Genomic DNA, 19,061 nt, shown 5'->3' with positions numbered 1-19,061 from the left:
TATCTTGTGAGGACGGTCGTGCTCTCTGTCGGTCTGGTCAGCATGGTAGCTGCTGTGATCACCGTCAATCTCAGAGCGCAGGAGTGAATCAACAGCTCAGTACAGGTGTTCCTGTGCTGACCGACATCACCTGTCAATCAGTAAATTATCTAGAGTTTCTACATGTATTTCCCCATGAACTTTCCCAAAGTTCAGCAAATGCTCAGTGACCTTTAAAATGACATCTGTTTAGATGAGGCAATGTGTTGGAGCAAAACTACCCCTTGCAGTGTGAGAGTCATCATTTATATCTGCACTTTGTTGTGCTGTACAACAGACCTATCATCATCATTAGTGTTCTCTTACTACTTCTCTTACTAATTATAATTAGCAGTGATACTTAATACTTAATACTTAAATACTGTAAATTTGCTCCATTTGCATTTGATTGTAAAGGGCTTTGAGCTAGCAACATCCGTTGTATGAAAGTGTATTAAAGTTTCTTCATCAGTAAATCATTGACAAGTTTTGTGTCTCATGTGAACAAAAAACATTTTCATACTGTACACATATTTATTCATAAAAAAAAAAATACTCATTCATATTTTCACAGAGGCAACTGTCCAGTAATTTAGTTTGTTTATTGGATACTTGCTCCTGCGAAACTGTGAACTGTGCCCTAGTTTGAAAGTAAATAATATTCATATTCACATTTATACACTGTAATAGACATTTTCCAAAGAATTTTTAAGATTTTTTAAAAGCTAACACTGGTTGGCATAATTTACAAAGCAATGTAGAAGGAATATTTAGAGGAATTTTTCATTTTATGTTTCATTTGACTGTGGGTGTGATGAGAGGTAGGTGCCTGACTCACTCCGAAGGTGATGATTACAAGCCAGGACAGGGTAATGTGAATGAAAAAGAAAAAAAAAAATCATTCAAATTCAAAATTCAAATTTGTTTGAGCCTCCCCTCGACTCAAGTTAAAAAGTGCGTTCCTTCCCTCAGACTAAAATGACAAAAACACAATCCTCTGCGCACTGCACAGATACATTCAGGGTTGGGTATGAACTGGTGGTGTGGGGGTACCTGAGTGGAAACAGAGCGGGGAGCAGAGACAAAACACTCCCACCTCCACTTGCTCCCACTCCGCTCCACTCACATGCACCGCACATGAGTCTGAAGGTGCTCACATTAATCAGCCCTCTGAAATTCTGCATAGCACACCTTTAAATAAAAGGTGAAATGAAACTATCAATGACCTTAAATGTACCTTTCACTGAACAAAATAGTTCAGAGTTGCAGAGTACTGCAACTCTCTTAGCACATAATTTCTCGCAAAGCTAAATTTTGCAGAATTAGAATGGCTCAGACTGGAAATATTAACATCTGTCACCATTTTGGAGCCTTCTCATGACTTGTGGTGTTAGTCTCTGAGTGACCAATGAGAGATTTTGCAAGCACATTATTTTAATATCTATATTTTGAATTGATATTATATAACACAAATAAATTATGATTATTATTTTGCTTATATATGATTTCTCTTCAACATATAATTTATTATACTTGTGCTCCAAACGTCCTGTACTCTCCACATATCGTGGGTTTAAATCTGACAGGACTTGTTTTTTAATGTCATCTCTCTCCCAGTCTTGCCTGTCCCTCCTTATTTGGACAGATCAAATAAAAGCAAAGTGCTACTAAAACAAAGCAAATCTCTGCTGTGTCATTTCAAGGCGTTGCTAGCTTTGGCCCCTTCCCTTTTGAACTTGAGCTTACACACTGACATCATTCGGCTGCCCGGAGGGACCAGCCAAGCTGTAGATGGTTCGAGACTCGGCCTCAGCTGCTTCCTCTGCTGTGCGGCTCTGAGCCACAGCACAGCCTGGAATGGGTTGCTGAAGGGAAACATACATAACATTGTGAAAAAAATGTTATTTGGCTATTTTCTATAGTTGTTTACAGTAGGGATGCACATGGTTAACCGTTTAACCGTTAACCGATAACAGTAACTCTAACAGATTAATACTAACGGTCAATTTTGTTTTTAAGCTATGTAATTCAATCAACTCATGGGGGCGTGTCGACAGGTGCAACACATGCCATCACGTGCTTTCCATCACAGCCCACTTTACAGCGAAGATGAAGAGAGCAAAAAGGTGTACGCAGTGCTGTTTGAGATGAGAAAAATCCTGATATTTTGTTGTTTTTGTTCATTTGGTTGATGTTTATTTGGCTGTTTTTGCACATTTAAAAATAAATAAATAAAGCCCATGAGAATTTTTTTGTCACGGCACTTTTGAATGGGTCACAGTACTAAAAAAAAAATAAAAATAAAATAATAGGGGAGGCAACCGCCATTCCGACATCCCTCCAATCTATTATTAAAAACTCCTGAAACGGGAAATATAATATGTCTAGTACAAGTATTAATGTAACTCGGGCTAGTGTGAAACATGTTAGATTCATGTCTGAATCTCAGGGATCACTGACTGTAAGCAGAAACACAGTGTCAGTGACCTGTCACAGCAGCCAGCTGGAGCGCAGCTCTCCATTGAGCCCGTGTGTCTCCATGCACGCTGGCATCATATGCAACATTAATATTACAGATATCAATGACGGCTCTGCAGATGACACCTGAAGTCACTGACTAATTCCAGTCTCCTTCGTGTTGTACAGTAGGGGAGGGTGTGTATCCTTGTATGCAATTACGCACAAAACACACATTACATTGAATATTATTTTTTTATCTCCAGACACGTCGCGGGTCGTCCAGGTTTACAGTAAAATTGTTCGGAATGAAGCCGCATCATCCAGATAAACATTGAGCTCCATCAGAACTGTTTAAAAATCAGATTTCAGAAGCTCAAACTTTATTTTGGAAATGAAGCAGAACACACAATTAAAGAAATCACCAGTGCACTCGCTCTCGACATAATTTCAAAAGCAATAGCAGACGATTGAAGCCTACAGTACTGTTAATTATATCTAAAGCTTGTAGCTTTTTTTTTTTTTTTTTTTTTTTTTTTTTACATTTTAGATGAGTAATCTAACTATTTGCCGTCATTGTAAATCTGCAGTTCAGCACCGGACAGCGCCGAGTCAGTGACTCTCTGGGCCCTATCTTGTGCCACCCGCTATCCGCTGCCACTACCCGCTACCCGCAAATTGCGGATTTAGGAACTTCCACTATCCCTAAACGGTATCTTGCGCCACCCGCTACCCGCTATCCGTTATGCCGACTCGTCATTTGCGCCTGGAGGTGTGTCCGTGGGTGTGTTTCATGCGCTATCCCTAAACTTGCTATCTTGCGCACACACTTTAGGGAAAGCGGATAGCGGGTGGTCCTGACCACCCGCTATCCGCTATCCCTAAAGTTTGGGCTGTTACGAGAGAGCGCCCAGGCGGCTTCAATGCGCGCCCCGACGGAGCCTCGCCACGCACACGGTCGGACTGATACCGGGACGCCGCCGGAATGGACTGAGTATATTACTCATATAGACTGTTTAGAGGAAAGACTGTTTTAATTGGACACTTACGCCAGCACGTTTTATTGTTTTATCATAAGCCAGCAGCTGTGCTAAAGCCTGTTTTTATTTTTAATATTTTATTTGCCCAATCTACCTTGTCAATAAATTAGTTTACACATAGTTCCACCTCTGCCTCTTGTGTGTCTGTGGGATTTTACTCAATCAGTAGGCCTACAACCTTGTGACACGTCCACTTGGACACATGTGGCTCCACCTCCCGAATTAACTCGCCTATAATATAATATATAATATGTATATAAAGCCAACTTGCTTTAGCCTCAGTAGAAGCCCTGAGAAAATCTACCTCCCTCTCTCCATCGCGGGTTTAGGATTTAGGATTTAGGATAGCGCAGCCTGCCCTTAAAGGCAATGACACCTGGCACACTGATTGGTTTAACTGCACTGTAAAAAAAAACATTTTTTTGACAGTTTTTTCTAATAAAATTGCATTTTTTTACCTGTATTTGAGGCTCACAGGAAAATGATCTTAAATTTACAAAACTTCACTATTTATTTAAATATGTAATGTGATTTAACAAATAAAATCTGTAAAAATAAAATACACTAATTATCTGTTTTCTAACATATTTTAAAGTATCAATTTACAAAAAATAACTGTAAAAAAAGAGTATTGTTTTGCTGCAAAATATATAGATTTACTGTAGTTTTACCAAAAAAGACTTTGTTTTAGTGATATATCACCTTAAAATACATTAAAAATGTTGTGAATTTTACATTTAAAAATTGTATAAGTGTGGAAAAATATATGACTAAAGAAAGAAATGTTTTGTCATTATGCATAAATTAACCACCACTTTATGTAAATAAACTAAAAAAAAAAGTATTTACTATCCTATCTGACAGTTAAAAACTACATTGTTACAGATTTTAACTTTCACTTTATCACTCCATTTGTATTAATTTAAGGGTTTGATTTGGGACACACTACATACGTCCTCCCTGACCTCCGACCCTCTTGCTCACTTCCGCCGCCATCCGTAGCGCCACATTTGAATGTTGTTGTCAAAATGGCGGTGCTGTTTCATACTGCTCTGTCATCTGTCATATTTCTGATCTTCTGTCTTCCTGTTGCGCCTGCTGTCACTGACTGAGGTGAGTGCAATATGTGTGTGTCCTGTTGTCTTCCATATGTGGGCGTGGCCTGTACACGCAACTCAGTCAGTGCGACGTAACTTCCGCTGCGCAAAGGATTGTGGGTCAAAATGGCCAAAGAAGCATGCTGAAATGCAGACTGTGAAATCTGACTGGATGTAGTAGAACATCCTGATACTCTTGGCATACTGCATCTGACATACTATGTATTGGGACATACTAATTCTTTTTTTTTTGGCGTACTAAATAGTATGGTAGTATTGGAATGCAGGGCCTGTTCAGGTAGATCTGCTTCAACCAATCAGCATGAACCCCTTAAATGGATCAGGTGTGAAAGAGGAGAGCTGAAACAAAAAACCTACAGGACAGGGGGGCCTTGAGGACTGGTTTGGGAACTACTGATCTACAACACAGGAGAAATGCCTCTGGTAGAAACTAGGAAAATAACATGTATTTGCACAAAGGGGTGAGGGGGCAAAAAATGGCCCATCTGCTAACCAATGTTAAAAATTACAATTTTTAAGGAAAATAATGGGCTTGAAAGGTCTAAAAGTCCATAGAATGCAGTATACAGGGATCAAAATATGTGGTTTCAATGGGTTTCAATGTCCCAGTTTTGGGAGTCAAGAACTCTGGAGTATATTCTTTGGCTATACAGCATATTATAGACTTATCATAGGACAAATGATTACAGTTTAAAAATTCAGGAAAAAATACATAACTTTGGTATTTCATGTTCATGGGTAACCAAAATTAATACTATTATAATTATTTTTATGACAAAAGACAGATTTAGCCCAAACATGGTATAAGGGTTAAAAGCAGGCAAACCTTATGTGACCATTCACTTATGATTTCTTATTTAAAAGACATAGACCTGTGATGTAAATTATAGGCAAAAATGCGGAATTCCATATCGATACCACTCAGTCCACTGTGCAAACTGAATAAAATAAAATAAAATAAAATAAAATAAAATAAATAACTGTGGTGGTCATTGATAAGTTTTGAAGGAGAGCTCCATTGATCAGTTTTCTCTCTACATGGCTCTCTGCCATGAGACTTTAAGAGAGCAGGTACCTGTCAATCTTTTTTTTTTTTTTTTTTTTTTTTTTTTTTTTTTTTTAATTTGGCCTTTCGCCCTCTCAATATCTACAGTCTGCAGAGATACAACTAAGCGGCCCACAACAGTTCTTAAACTATATAACGATTGGCGCCATGACCATAAGCAGAAATACATGACAGAAGGAGTCTGCCAACAACATCTTTCAATTGAGCAAATGATTTTCACTATAGTCGATTTGCAGCCAATCAGAGTCGCTCCTGCTGAATCCACGCAAGGTACATGCAGGGAGCACGCACCAGAGGGAGCGCCACCTGGCATGCCTGGACCAGTCCCTGTTCAACTGCGCTGCGGAACGGTTGCTGGCAAGGAGAAGCACCGCATTTGAGAGGTAACGTAAAAAAATAATTTCTCGACGAATGCAAAAGATTTGTAACTCAAGAAAACACCGCAAACGTCTAACTTTCTAGCTAGTGGTGTACATTTTGATGGGCGACTGGAACAAAGTAATATTAGCTAATGTTACGTTAGCTAACATTAGGTAGCAGCTAAAGTTAAGCTGCATTGCTAAAGTTAAGCACATTATCTTCGTATTAGTTTTAGCTTGCACTTGCTAAAATCAATCAATCAGTCAGTCAACTTTATTTATGAAGCACCTTTTATACAATACATGTAGCACAAGGTACTGTGTGTGGCCGTGTGTGTCTAACATTAGCCAGAGGCATGACAGGTATTTAGACCGTTTGCTAGCAGCAACCTTGATTTAAAAATGCCGCGCAGGTGTTACTAGCGGAGGTAATAAGTTAGTGAGTCCGCCATATTGGAGAGAGCAACTGCTGCATCATCTGCTGTCGGTTCAGGTTGGCAGTATCAGTGTGTGCCCGATCGGAGAGTGAAGCGCTCACTATCATTTAGGAAGCATTTTAATCACCAATAGATATTTTCACAGCTGTCATTTTGATATGAAATAGTTAGCAGGGTTTATTCTGCATGATGCTGAGCAGAAATCTATGCAAATATCGGTATGTATCAGTGGGAAACTTGATGTGAGAAGGTGCGTACCTCTCTGCATACTCTGCAGGCGGCGTACATGGATTTTCATGGAGGATGTAGAAAGTCACTGGGAGAGATGATGCGGGAACAATTCCAAATGTGATATTTTTGAAGTCTGTAACAGTCTCTTTTTGTGTTCAAAAACTTTCAGAGCAATATTAATGGGTGATGCTGCATAAATCACAATGAAGGGGATAATTGTTTGTCCTCACCACAGATAAAAAATAATGGCAGCAGTGACAGCATTCATGGAGCTGGTCATTGTAAATGCTAACAAATGGTATAAATGGCAGCCTAAAAATCGATGTTTGTTTCTCCTGCATGGCATTAAAATAAGACAACATTTTGTAAAACCTTCCCCATTCAAAATATTAAAATATTTTGCCTGGGTTATTTGTTAGCTAGTTAGATTACAATTGTTTACCCTACTTTTTAATGTTAAAATGGCTGCTGTAAAAATGGTCTATTCTAACATTGCTATCCACTTTGCTGCTGTAATGCAGGAAATTTCCCCACTGTGGGACTAATAAAGGAGTATCTTATCTTGTATCATAAGTGTAATTGACAACCATTGAGTCACAAAGCTGAAATTTCACATAAGGAGATAAGAGTAACTTGTATTATGCTGTTTATGACCACACAATCTGATAAAACCACCTTTCAATATCTGATCTATTAATTTGATCTACCTTTTCTTATTTATAGTAAGCTGGACTTCTTGACGCTGATCTGGACCCCTTTTGTGACCCTGGAACTTGACAAAGCTCGAACACCTGGAATTGACAGCATTCAGTAGTCTTGGAGCCCTGAAGTAAGAGGTTTACAAAATGGCAACTCCTCTCAAAATGTTCAGATGTCCTACGTGTGGAATTTCTCATACAACGGTGAAAGGATATGTTATTCATCAAGAACTCCACAAAAACGAAGCACATTGGAAATATTCTTGCTGTATTGAGGGTTGCAAATTAAAGTTTACTAAATACAATTCTTTTAAAAGCCACATTTATCGTCACCACAGACAATCATCTGTGACACAGTGCCACATAGTTCCCGGACAACTGATATGTCAAATTTTGAATTGCCGGAAACAGTGTGTTGATCTGAAAGATCTTTTAGCTCATTTGAAGTTTCATGTCTCTAAGAAAGAAAAAGTGCAGTGCCCATTCAAAGACTGTGGCAAAGCCTTCTCCCTAAGGTCCTCTTTTACTGCACACCTTTCTAGAAATCATAAAAATTTAACATCTGTCCAAGTCTCAGATCAGCATATTGTTAACCCTGTGCCCACCCAGTCTTCTGATTTTCAGAATCAGTCAGATCCAAGCATTGTACATGATGAGCAAGAGGATAACTCTGACCCAGATGATGTAAAAGAATTGTATAGGAATAATTTGTGTATGTTCTACATGAAGTTGCAGGCCAAGTACCTTGTACCTTCTTCCACTATTCAGATGATTGTGGAAGAAGTGAACAGTCTCAGTGGTGTGTGTCACCATTACACAACAAATCAAATCAAAGGTGCCCTGCAAGTTAATACCAGCTTGACAGAGTCAGAAATCATAGATGTTTTGAAAGTTTTAAATGACACTAGTTTGCATTCATCCTGTAGCCCTGCACTTTCTACTGAGTATCTGAGAAGGAAATACTTTCAGGAGAACTTCTCTTATGTGCATCCTCAAGCAATCAGGTTAGGTATAGATGAAAACAGAAAAGAGCAATTTGTGCAGTATATACCCTTAAAAGAAACTTTAAAGGCTTTGCTTAAAGAACCTATTGTGTGGCAAGAATGTACAAAGTCTATAGATGACTCCTCTGCACACATTCTAAATGATGTGACAGATGGCTCTGTGTACAAGTCTAATGCACTGTTTATGGAGTCAGGTATAACGCTGAAAGTTATACTTTATCAAGACGCCTTTGAAATCGCTAATCCTCTTGGGTCAGCAAAAAAAAAATACAAAATACTGGCAGTGTATTTTACACTGGCCAATTTTGCTCCTTTTCATCGATCTAGTGTTGAAAATGTACAGCTTTTACTTTTGTGTAGAGAGGTAGATTTTAAGTATTTTGGGCATGAAAAAGTGTTCTCCACAATGCTATCTGATATAAAGGACATGGAGACAAATGGAATCGTGATTTCTGGGAAAGTTGTCAAGGCAACAGTGTTGTGCATCACTGGAGACAATTTGGGGTCTCATAATATTGGAGGTTTTACAGAGAATTTTAGCTCCTCAACCTATTTCTGTCGATACTGCCTTGTAACTAGAAGTGAGCTCCATGATGTTCAAAAAAGTGCCCCACTCCGAACAGTGCTGAATTACAGTGAGGCAGTGGAGCAGCTGCAAAGTGGTGCTCTAACAGAAAACAGAGGTGTGAAATTTGATTCGGTTTTCAATGCTCTCACCTACTTCCATGTCTGCCAACCTGGGTTGCCACCCTGCATAGGTCATGATGTGTTTGAGGGAATTGTTGCATATGACTTGGCCATTTACATCAAGTACTTTGTAAAAATAAAAAAGTTCTTCACCTATACTCAGCTAAACCGGAGAATCAGGCAGTTCAGTTATCTGGGATCTGATGCCACTTCTACTCCTCCTGAGGTTGTTGAAAAGGGAGCTAAAATAGGTGGCCAAGCAGCAGAAAACTGGTGTCTTCTGAGACTGCTTCCTGTTATTATAGGTGAAAAAGTCACAGACAGAGATGATCCAGTGTGGCAGCTTACAGTCCAGCTCAAGGAACTCGTGGAATTAATAGTTGCCCCCAGAATATCTCTCTCTCAAGTTGCTTTGCTCAATGTTCTCATAGTAGAGTATTTAGAGACAAGGAAAGATTTGTTTCCAGGTGACAAACTCAAACCAAAGCACCACTATATTCTCCACTACCCTGCTTTGATCCTCAAGTTTGGTCCACTCATAAGATTGTGGACAATGAGGTTTGAGAGCAAACACTCGTATTTCAAAAGATGTGTACGAAGAACACAAAACTTCAAACAAGTGTGTCAGACACTTGCGAACAACCATCAGCTTTTGCAGGCGTATCTAAATTCAAATTCCTTTTTTGCTCCTAGTTTGCAAGTGAAGGAATCCACCACTTTCCATGCAGAGCTGTACAGTGATGCAGTACGCAGTGCAGTAGTAGAAGCAAGCTTCCCTGAGGAGTGTGATCTAGTTGTCTCTACTGAGATACAGTGGAAAGGCACTCTTTACAGAAAGAGCTTCTTTGTTTGCATAGGTCCTGGCATGCCAACAGTGTTTGCACAAATAGAGCTGATGTTAATAATGGACAATAAGAAGGTATACTTCCTTGTAACGCCTCACAGTTCATCATATTCACAAGATCTGGGACTTCATGAGATTCATACAGCCATTGGGGACTTGAGGTGCATAGATGGAGAGCTGTTGTTTGATTACTATCCATTGCCAGCTTATGCTGCTTGTGGAGGTAAAGTAATATCACTAAAACATAGTGTAGTAGATACTGAGTAGGATAAGAAATTATTGCCTGTTTTATGGTGAGTTGCAACTTCATGAGCAGTAGACAGTGTAAGGATGATTGTACTACTTTCACTATGCAAGACCTCGAAAATGGCACAAGTACTCATTAAATGCTCAAAATTTGAGTTTAAAAATATGAGGTCTGTTATAAGTCAATGACTTCTTAAAACTTTGAAATAAATGGAGCACTATTGTAGGAATACTTTTTGGAATACTGTTGGGAGTGCCATTGGCCTGCTGTCTTTTGATTACTGATTGATTATACCAAATACAGATAGTTATTGTTGGATTACTCCCTTTGTATTATTATGGGATTACTGTTGTAAAAAAAAAAAAAAAAAAGGAAATGTAGATCTGTTGCTGGATTACTATTGGTGCTTGTTACATCTACTGTTCAAGGTGGTGTCATGCATTTAAGAAAAAAAAACTCCATTCACTGGGTGATTGCGAGCACTTGCTTCTCACTCTTAAAAAAAAAAAAAAAAAAACACTCCAGACACACTCTTTCTCTTAAAACAGCTGACATTGCAGCAGGCAGTGTCTCCATTTGATTTTCAAAAACCATGTCATCTTTTAAATGATACTGATGGTACACTGTGTTCGTAACCCTTAATGTTGCTTCCCTCTCAGCCAGGGCCATAACACATCTAGTGGGGTGCAGGGGTGCTGTCTTGTGTGGTGCAACCCCCTTCCTGTTGGTCTAATTCATGCATGGTGAGTATGGTTGTCTGAGTGCTGATCTATGTGGTAGGTGATCCCCCTGGTTGGTTAGGATGAGTGATCCAGGTGGACTGAGTAAACAGCCGTCTTCTGGTTCACTCTTTGTTATTTTGCCTTTTTTATTTTTGAGGTAAACCTGGGTGGAGATTAGTTCTCTGGAGGGGGTAAGCTTTTCATGGTCTTGGTCTGGCAGTCCAATGATCCCTGAAGTTCAGCTTTTAAAGACGCCCCGAGCCCGGCACGCCTCAGAAGATAGTTATGTAGTCGCTAAAAATAGGCAGGTACCAGGTGGGATTGCTTTAGTGTTTGGTACTGCACTCAGCAACAACATTCCCTGTGGTTGTTGGTGGAAATACTATTGCAAAAACATAAATTGAGAGCTATTACTTGATTACTACAAATTATTACTATTGGATTATGTACAGTGAGCGCTTTTTACATAACTATTGGTGCTAAGTATCATGCCCTGTTTTTCTCTCTATTTTTCTTGAGTAATGGATGATGATCTCGCTGGCTTTGTCCAGTCTGTGCTGCCAAACTCAAGTACAATTGAACTGGTGTTGGAGGCTCTACAGACACTTGGTGTGGAAACCTTGGATGACCTGAAATATGTCCAGGAACAAGATCTCGTCAATGTCCTGAGGCCAATTGAAGCAAGAAAAATGATTGAACATATTAAAGCTTTATGTAAGTTTACTTATTTGTGAGTTTTAAAAACTCTCTCCCATAAGTGTGGGGAAAAACACTATCTTAACTACATTTGAGATAATCTGAATGGTAATGTTTTGCTTTGCAAATTAAAGACTGAAACAGCTGTGTAATGAAAAAGCATGATTGCAGGCCTAATTCCATTTGTGTCTCATATGCAGCTAAAAAGGACGCCAGCGAGATTCCTGAGCCGCCCTCCAGAGCTGAGCTAGCCTGTCCCATAGCCACAGCGAGAGGAATGAGAAGTGTAATCACAGGCACAGACAGTTCATCCCCAAGTAAGAAAATGTCCTTGATGAATTTCTGCTTTATTTGACAGCGATAGTTGAGGAAGGATGGAGGAGAGAGGGGGATGACATACAGCAAAGGGCAGGGGTCAGAATCGAACCTGTGCTGTGGTAGTCTAATAATACGTGGTATGTGCTCTACATGGTGAGATACTGGAGCACCCCCAGGGGCGTTTTTTGGACCTGGGGACATTGGGGGCTGAGCCCAGACCCTTGTAGGGAGGTCCGGGGGGATCCTCCCCTGTAAAAATTTTTGATAAAAAAGCTCTATTTTCATGCTTTCTTGTTCATTCTGGCACCTTGTCTACATGCAAAAACTGCAACATATACTTCAAAAAAGTTTCATTTCAAAATTAATCATGAATAATGTAAAAATATTACAAGTTATTAATAATTAGTATCAGAACTGAGTAGAAACAGGATGTTATAATTAGTTAATTGGTTACAGTTATTTACATTTTTTCATTTTTCCTTCCCTCATAAACACAAATATAGGGCTCTATTCTCATAGACCAGGCACAGCATGGGTGCAGCTCAGCTGCACCTCTTAAGTAGACGTAGCCAAATCTTTTTTGCAATTTTGGTGACCCGGCACAGGTGCGCCTGGGTCACGCTTCTGAGCGCAAGAGGGAAGCGGGAGGGAAGAAGTCATGTGGGTGTGATCACAGCGGACTCCATTTTAGCCAATCAGATCAGCTCCTCTCCTTACCTTTAAATGCACTGCAGCGCGGTGCACCGACATTTTCAACATGGCTGAAGACACTGCAGACCAGGCCCGGCTGCCAAACTTCTTAACTAACGAAAAACTATTTTATCCACACTCTCTCCCTGTTCTGCAGCCTGCATGCACACTGGTAGCCTAAATCACCATTACGCACGGCAAGCACCACATAACAGAAAGCCATTTCCAGCTCCATGCCTTTTTATATCATATGAATAAGAATGCAAAAAAATAATCACACATACCGGTTAATTAGGTTTCACAAATCATGCCGAAAGACAACAGGTAAATCATTACGCATGGAGATATAAATAAAGTGCACGATCAGCTCATATAGCAGCTAATACAGCCATCACAGCAGCTCACCTGGCTCGCTCGGCAGCTAGCCTGGCCCCTTCACACCAACCTGCTGTTCCCGGATGCAGTGGAGTGGGAATCCAGTTGCTGAGTCACCGGCTGTAGGCGTAGCTGTGCTGGGGTCCTTTTTATACCCTTTGTGTACATTTACAAAGTTCAAATGACTTGGGTTTGTCTGTAGGGACCCTATCCACTGTATTACTGAGGTGTAATGATATTTTGAGCCTTGTAAGAGACTTCAAGTAGCAATTTATGTTTACGTTGGCGAGATTGCCCCACGGGCTAGCATTATATGCTGTTTCTTGCAAACACATTTTCTGATCTCACTCAAAAATGCTTCGATTCACGTGGTTTTGGTACCGAACCAAAGTTTACACTTGTTGTCGTCTAATAATACACCCTACGTTGTTTTTAGACAGGATTGGCCTTTTAAGAAAGTAGATTATCTGTGTACCTATTTAAAAACCTATATTGGTAGGCAGTTGTCTTTCTTTTACTTTGAACTCCTGAAATATTTTCATTCTATCTATAAGCCAGATGTATGCATCAAATCATTCACATGATAAACTGTTAAATTGAACTGAGTTAAAAACAGAAAAAAACGTCAACCTCTATGAACAATGTTCTGTGTTGCAGAAATAGTTTTTATTATCTTTAGGGCCAATACTGAATGAAAAAATGTATTCAATCACTGTTTTTAAATATTTTCTCTGTGCCTTCTCCAGGTGAATATTGTGCAGACAACTCCAGCTCTCCACTGTCTACCCCAGGCTCAAGTACACCTTCAACGCCTCGTGTACAGAGTGCAGTGAACAACAACTGGCACTTCATTTTTGAGATCCCCTGGAGCAAAATGCCATCAGAATTTAAAAGAAAGCTTGAAAACAGAGAGCGGCCATCAGGACGTGAAAGACGTGAATTCATTCGCCTGATGGTAGGCGAAATCCTACCCATCTGCCCTACACCAGGGAAGAAACATCTTAGTGAAATTGCCAGGAAGATTGTTTCAGCTTATCCTCTGTCATTCAGAGATGTTATTGAAGATCAAGTTGTAGGTAGCGGTTATGACTCTCTTACCAAGCAGCTGCAGAGCAGGGTTGACAACATCAACAGGGGAAAAACTTCCCTCTACCTAAAAAGACAGGCATCCAGCACAAGTGAGGGAGAAGACCCGCCGTCCAAGATGGTGAGACTGGATACCTATGGCTGTGTAAACTGGCAGCCAAAGCGGCTGCCACCACATGAAACTGAGGACACTCAGAAACGTACACAAGAGGAACTAAAGAACATGCACAAAAACAGAAGCAATGACACCAGAAATATTGCCAAGAAAATGGTGGCAACTTTCTACACTCAGAGAAACGACATAATAAGTGGAATGGAAACCCTTGTGTTGGTAAGAGAGTGGCCATATCTGTTTGAGATGTGTGGCATGATTGCTCACTTCAAAGAACTCACAGGTGTGGATGTTGACAGGGAAGCTATGTCAGTTAAATGTGCAAGAGTCGTGTCATACCTTGCATCCCATGAGAAGAAGAGCAAAATAGAAGATATCCTAGCCGGTATGGAAATTGCTAAAGTGAACCATCTAGATGCTGATCTTCCTGGATGTCTGATGCTGCTCTTGAAGCACTTCAATGAAGCCCAGGGCAAGATGTTCCTGGTGGTTGATAAAACATGTCTGCCATCTGAAGTTGGGGTACTTCCAAGCACACCATGCATTGTTGCGTGTGGTATGTTTTTTTTTTTAATTATTATTATTTATTTCTTTACTTAAGATAGTCTTTCTTTGCTGTACGTAGGCATCAATATCAAAAATAATAAATTAACAAGACTATGTATTGGGGGCGGGTGTCCTGGAAATAACAAGGATTAAATGTTAATATTGACCTTATAAATCTAGCACAACAACTGCATGATTGGCTGTTTGACCACTAGTACAAAGAAATATATGATCTGCACCAAATATTTTAGCACTTTGTAATTTCACCATTATTAAATGCAATTTTGGAAAGTCGGAAACTTGAAATATTTGTGATTTTTGTTGTTTCTCTGTTGTGTATCTTAGGGAATTCTCCCTTGACAGCAGGACACTTCATGCTTGCAGTGGACCAGACCATCGTGAATGGCAGCATTCAAAATTTTTGTGATGCCCTTATACTGATGTTTGCATCGTACTACTGCCTCAACATCAGTTATCCAGCAGACCTGGGAGCAACTCTGGAATTCTTGCAGAGGTAAGACGTCAAGTGTAGTTGTTTTTTTGCTAAATGGTTGCAGTTGCTAGGGGATTGGCAGGCGGTTACTATGGTCCATGTGGTTGCTAGGCAGTTGCTGTGGTGTTGCTATTGGTTGCCAAGGCATTGCTACACAGTTGCTATGGTGTTCCTGATAGTTGCTAGGGTGTTGCTAGGTGGTTGCTATGGTGTTCCTGGTGGTTGCTAAGGCAGTGCTAGGTGGTTGCTAGGGTGTTCTGGGTGGTTGCTAGGGACTTGCTATGGTGTTTGGGGCAGAGACAGTGGAGAAAGCGGGACACTCCACACAGCTCAGTTCCTGCTTTCTATAATGTGGTTTTGACCAAAGGCCACGCCTTTTTAGAAGACTTGGGGCAGCTCTAGCAGAACTCAAATCTCCAGGCCGCCATTTTGCTAACCAGGCCTTCACAGCAGCCAATATAGCCATCACAGCAGCTCACCTGGCTCGCTCAACGGCTAGCCTGGCCCCTTCACACCAACCTGCTGTTCCCAGACGGCACCCCAGCACAACAGCAGGGGTAGCGGCTCAGCAGCTGAATGCCCTCTCCATTGTGTTGCTCCCGGGTGGCAGCGCAGCAAGAGCAGCAGCGGCCTCCCCAGTGCAGCTGCGCCTACAGCCAGAGACTCCGCAGCTGGATTCCCACTCCATCGCATCCGGGAACAGCAGGTTGATGTGAAGGGGCCAGGCTAGCTGCTGAAGATTTTCCCTGGGCGCTAGACATTGGCTGTCTGTTGCTCTTAATAGTAAGGATGGGTTAAATGCAGAGAACAAATTCCTCCACATTGTTCAATAAAGTATAACTTACTTTGAACTTACCAGTTGATGAAAAGTTAATTTAAGATCAGTATTACCCTTTGACTTTAAGTTGTAATTAAAGTGTAAAGTCAATTAATGTGATTTGTGATTATTAAAATGGTAGTAGCACTACATTCAAATGTACCTCTGTCTTAACAGATGCCTCTTCAAGATAAATCCAGACAAGGGGACCAAAGTGGAGAAGAAAGAATCAAAAAAACAGCAGTCCATCAATCCCAAGGTTCTTTCACTGATTAGAAACATTGCAGACTTTGAGTGGAGAGAGTAGAAGACATCACACATGCACATGCTCACGTGTGCACACAAACAATCATCTCCCTCATAGAGACACACATCAAGTCACTTTCTTTCATATGATTAGGCATGTTACACAAGCCATTTCAAGTTGAATTTGTTAATTTGTTTATGTTTGTTTGCTAATATGTAATGTTTAAATGCTCAAGTGTTGTAAGACTGCATATTGTCTGGAATTTTGGATATCATATTACCGGCACAAGAGTATCTTTTCCACGTTAACCCTTTGAAACCTTGAATGTTGTCAGATATGTTGTTTAAATGCTTGTAAAAAGGCTGTATTTAGTCACATTTTCAACATCATTTAAGGGTTGCATTACAGTAAAAGATGCAAATGTTCTCATTTGTTCATGTAATAATTGCTCCTTTGGGTTTACTTATCCTACAAAAGACTGTTAAAAATGCAACTGAGGAAATATTTTGTGAAAACACAGAATGATCATTGAAATATCACAATATTGATTTCTACGTTATCTAGGTATTTGGTCAAAAATATGATATTTAAAAACCCTGTGAAATGGACTCTGCACTGTATTTCCTATTGTTTGGGCCCTACATAGCGCAGGGAATGATCATTTAAAAGTGCAAACCAACAGGATGTCATTTAGGGAGAAGAATGCCTTTTTATTTGAAGGCACAGGTGGATGAAAGAGGAACTTTAAAGATATGTATAATATGCTGTTGTGTTGTTGCTGAGGCATTTATGTTAACAATTAAAAAAGTAAGTAAGTAGATGAGTGGTGGTGTCATTTCCTTGTTCAATTTGATGGTTCTTTGCAGCATTTTTTAAATATAACACTTGTGTTTAGATATCGATTGATCGATCGATAGATAGATAGATAAAATTAACAGGTTTTAATTTAATAACACTTTTCCAATGTAAAATTATGTGTTTTTTGTGGGATTTTTATATAAATGGTCCTAACTTTACAGTACTTGTATTAAAAAATCAAGAAATTATAAGAAATTTTAAGTTTTTTTTGTGCAATATTCTCTGACTTTTACTTTAAACTAATACTTTTGCACCATAAAATTACTTCTTTTTTATCTGTTTTATATGTAAATGGTCCTAACTTTACAGTACTTGTATTGAAAAAAACAAGAAATTATAAGAAACTGAAAGGTTTTTTTGTATAATACTTTCTGACTTTTACTTTAAATTAATACTTTTGCACCATAAAATTAAATGTTTTTCATGTGTTTTATATGTAAATGGTCCTAACTTTACAGTACTTTTATTGAAAAAAGAAGAAATTATCTGTACTTAAGCTTTTATTTATCATCTTTTTAATTTTTTTTTTCAATTTTTTACTAGTGTATGACTCTATTGTTACAGTTAATGCATGTTAAAACTAAAGTATTTAATGCAATTATATAAATATTTCTTGTAAAATTACAGTAATAGAGTGTTTTTATGCCACAGAAAATCACTGTTTTTTTACAGTTTATCTGTAGATTTAATTTAACAGTAGTTTTCTGTTTTTTTACAGTCATTTTCTGGCGCCCCTGCTGCCAGAAAATAACCGTTTTTTTACGTTTTTTTTTTTTACAGTGTGGCGTAACGCCCAAAACACGCCTATGCATAAAATAGCGGGTAGCGGAGGTGTTTTGCGGATAGCGGGAGGTGCACAAGATAGCAACTTTTACGGGGGAACGCCTCTTCCTAAATCCTAAATCCGCAAATAGCGGGTTTAGGGAGTCTGGCGCAAGATAGGGCCCTCTGATTCCAACCTTTCCTTACATGGAAAGCCTTGTCGGAATGGTGGGACGTTTGTGTGTCGGAATAGCGGTATTTCGGGATGGTGATATGTCTAAATGGTGGTATGTCGGAATGGCAGCATGTCGGAATGACGGAATGTCGGAATGGCAGCATGGAAGGGCATTTAAATCTTATCAGTTAACGGTTATTAATCGTTAAAGGGCGTCAGTTAACGGTCATAAAAAAAATCCAAAATGTGCATCCCTAGTTTACAGTTTACTTTTAGTATTATTCATGGTGGACAGTAACAAACTACATTTACTTGAGTACATTTTGCGAGTATCAGTACATTTTTTTTGTTTGTTTGTTTGTTTTGGAAAGTGAGGACTTTTATTCCACTACATTTCCAAGACTTATGTTCTACTCTTGACTCTGATTGGCCACACGCTGTGTTCCTCACAGCAGAAAAACCAATCACAGTACCTGCTCTCAGCTGGGTTTGTTGTCAAATTGGAAATACGTTATGCGAGAGAGGTTTAAAAACATTAAAATGACACTTGCCATCCTTTTTGTTGATTCAACTGCAAGTCTCCTCTGACGTTTGTGTAGTAAAGTGTATTCGTTCAGTGTATTCATTAGGTGGCTTCAGAGAGTTATGAAGGTCCGTTAATGCATCATGAAAACAATGCAGCCTTGCACTGATACTAAAAAGAAAATGCACGTATGAATGTACTTTCAAATACTTTTAAGTTTAAAAACAAGTATTCCATTACTTTGACTCAAGTGAAAATTTGACTTTCACTAGTGGAGTAATATTTGACCAGGAGTATCTATACTTTGACTCAAGTAATGGGTTTGTGTACTACTTGTTGTGTGTATTACTTCTGTGTATGAACGTTTATCTCATTCAGATAGTGTGGTACATCATATTACTAAGCGAAGCTGTTTCCAAGTGCCTCTATAATGTG

At 39.4% G+C, this 19,061-nt stretch overlaps 1 protein-coding gene across 1 annotated transcript; it reads left to right on the top strand.

Annotated features, from left to right (window-relative positions):
- The first annotated feature begins 6,003 nt into the window (after positions 1 to 6,003).
- Positions 6,004 to 17,120, top strand: LOC115375009 (uncharacterized). The gene is made up of 8 exons (XM_030074240.1): positions 6,004 to 6,082; positions 7,450 to 7,555; positions 10,866 to 10,949; positions 11,448 to 11,642; positions 11,825 to 11,941; positions 13,754 to 14,761; positions 15,097 to 15,265; positions 16,239 to 17,120. The coding sequence occupies exons 3-8, from the start codon at positions 10,943 to 10,945 to the stop codon at positions 16,366 to 16,368; spliced, it is 1,626 nt and encodes a 541-aa protein (XP_029930100.1). The 5' UTR covers positions 6,004 to 6,082; positions 7,450 to 7,555; positions 10,866 to 10,942; the 3' UTR covers positions 16,369 to 17,120.
- Positions 17,121 to 19,061: the final 1,941 nt, after the last annotated feature.

Source organism: Myripristis murdjan, chromosome 17 (genome assembly GCF_902150065.1).
Source record: "Myripristis murdjan chromosome 17, fMyrMur1.1, whole genome shotgun sequence".
NCBI lineage: Eukaryota > Metazoa > Chordata > Actinopteri > Holocentriformes > Holocentridae > Myripristis > Myripristis murdjan.
This window is presented reverse-complemented; position numbering and strand designations above follow the sequence as displayed.

What these genes read in the sequence shown, in the direction of transcription:
- LOC115375009 (XM_030074240.1), top strand. An exon ending in CACAGACAGTTCATCCCCAA is followed by an intron (nt 11,942 to 13,753) that starts GTAAGAAAATGT and finishes TGCCTTCTCCAG; the next exon opens with GTGAATATTGTGCAGACAAC. An exon ending in ACTCTGGAATTCTTGCAGAG is followed by an intron (nt 15,266 to 16,238) that starts GTAAGACGTCAA and finishes CTGTCTTAACAG; the next exon opens with ATGCCTCTTCAAGATAAATC.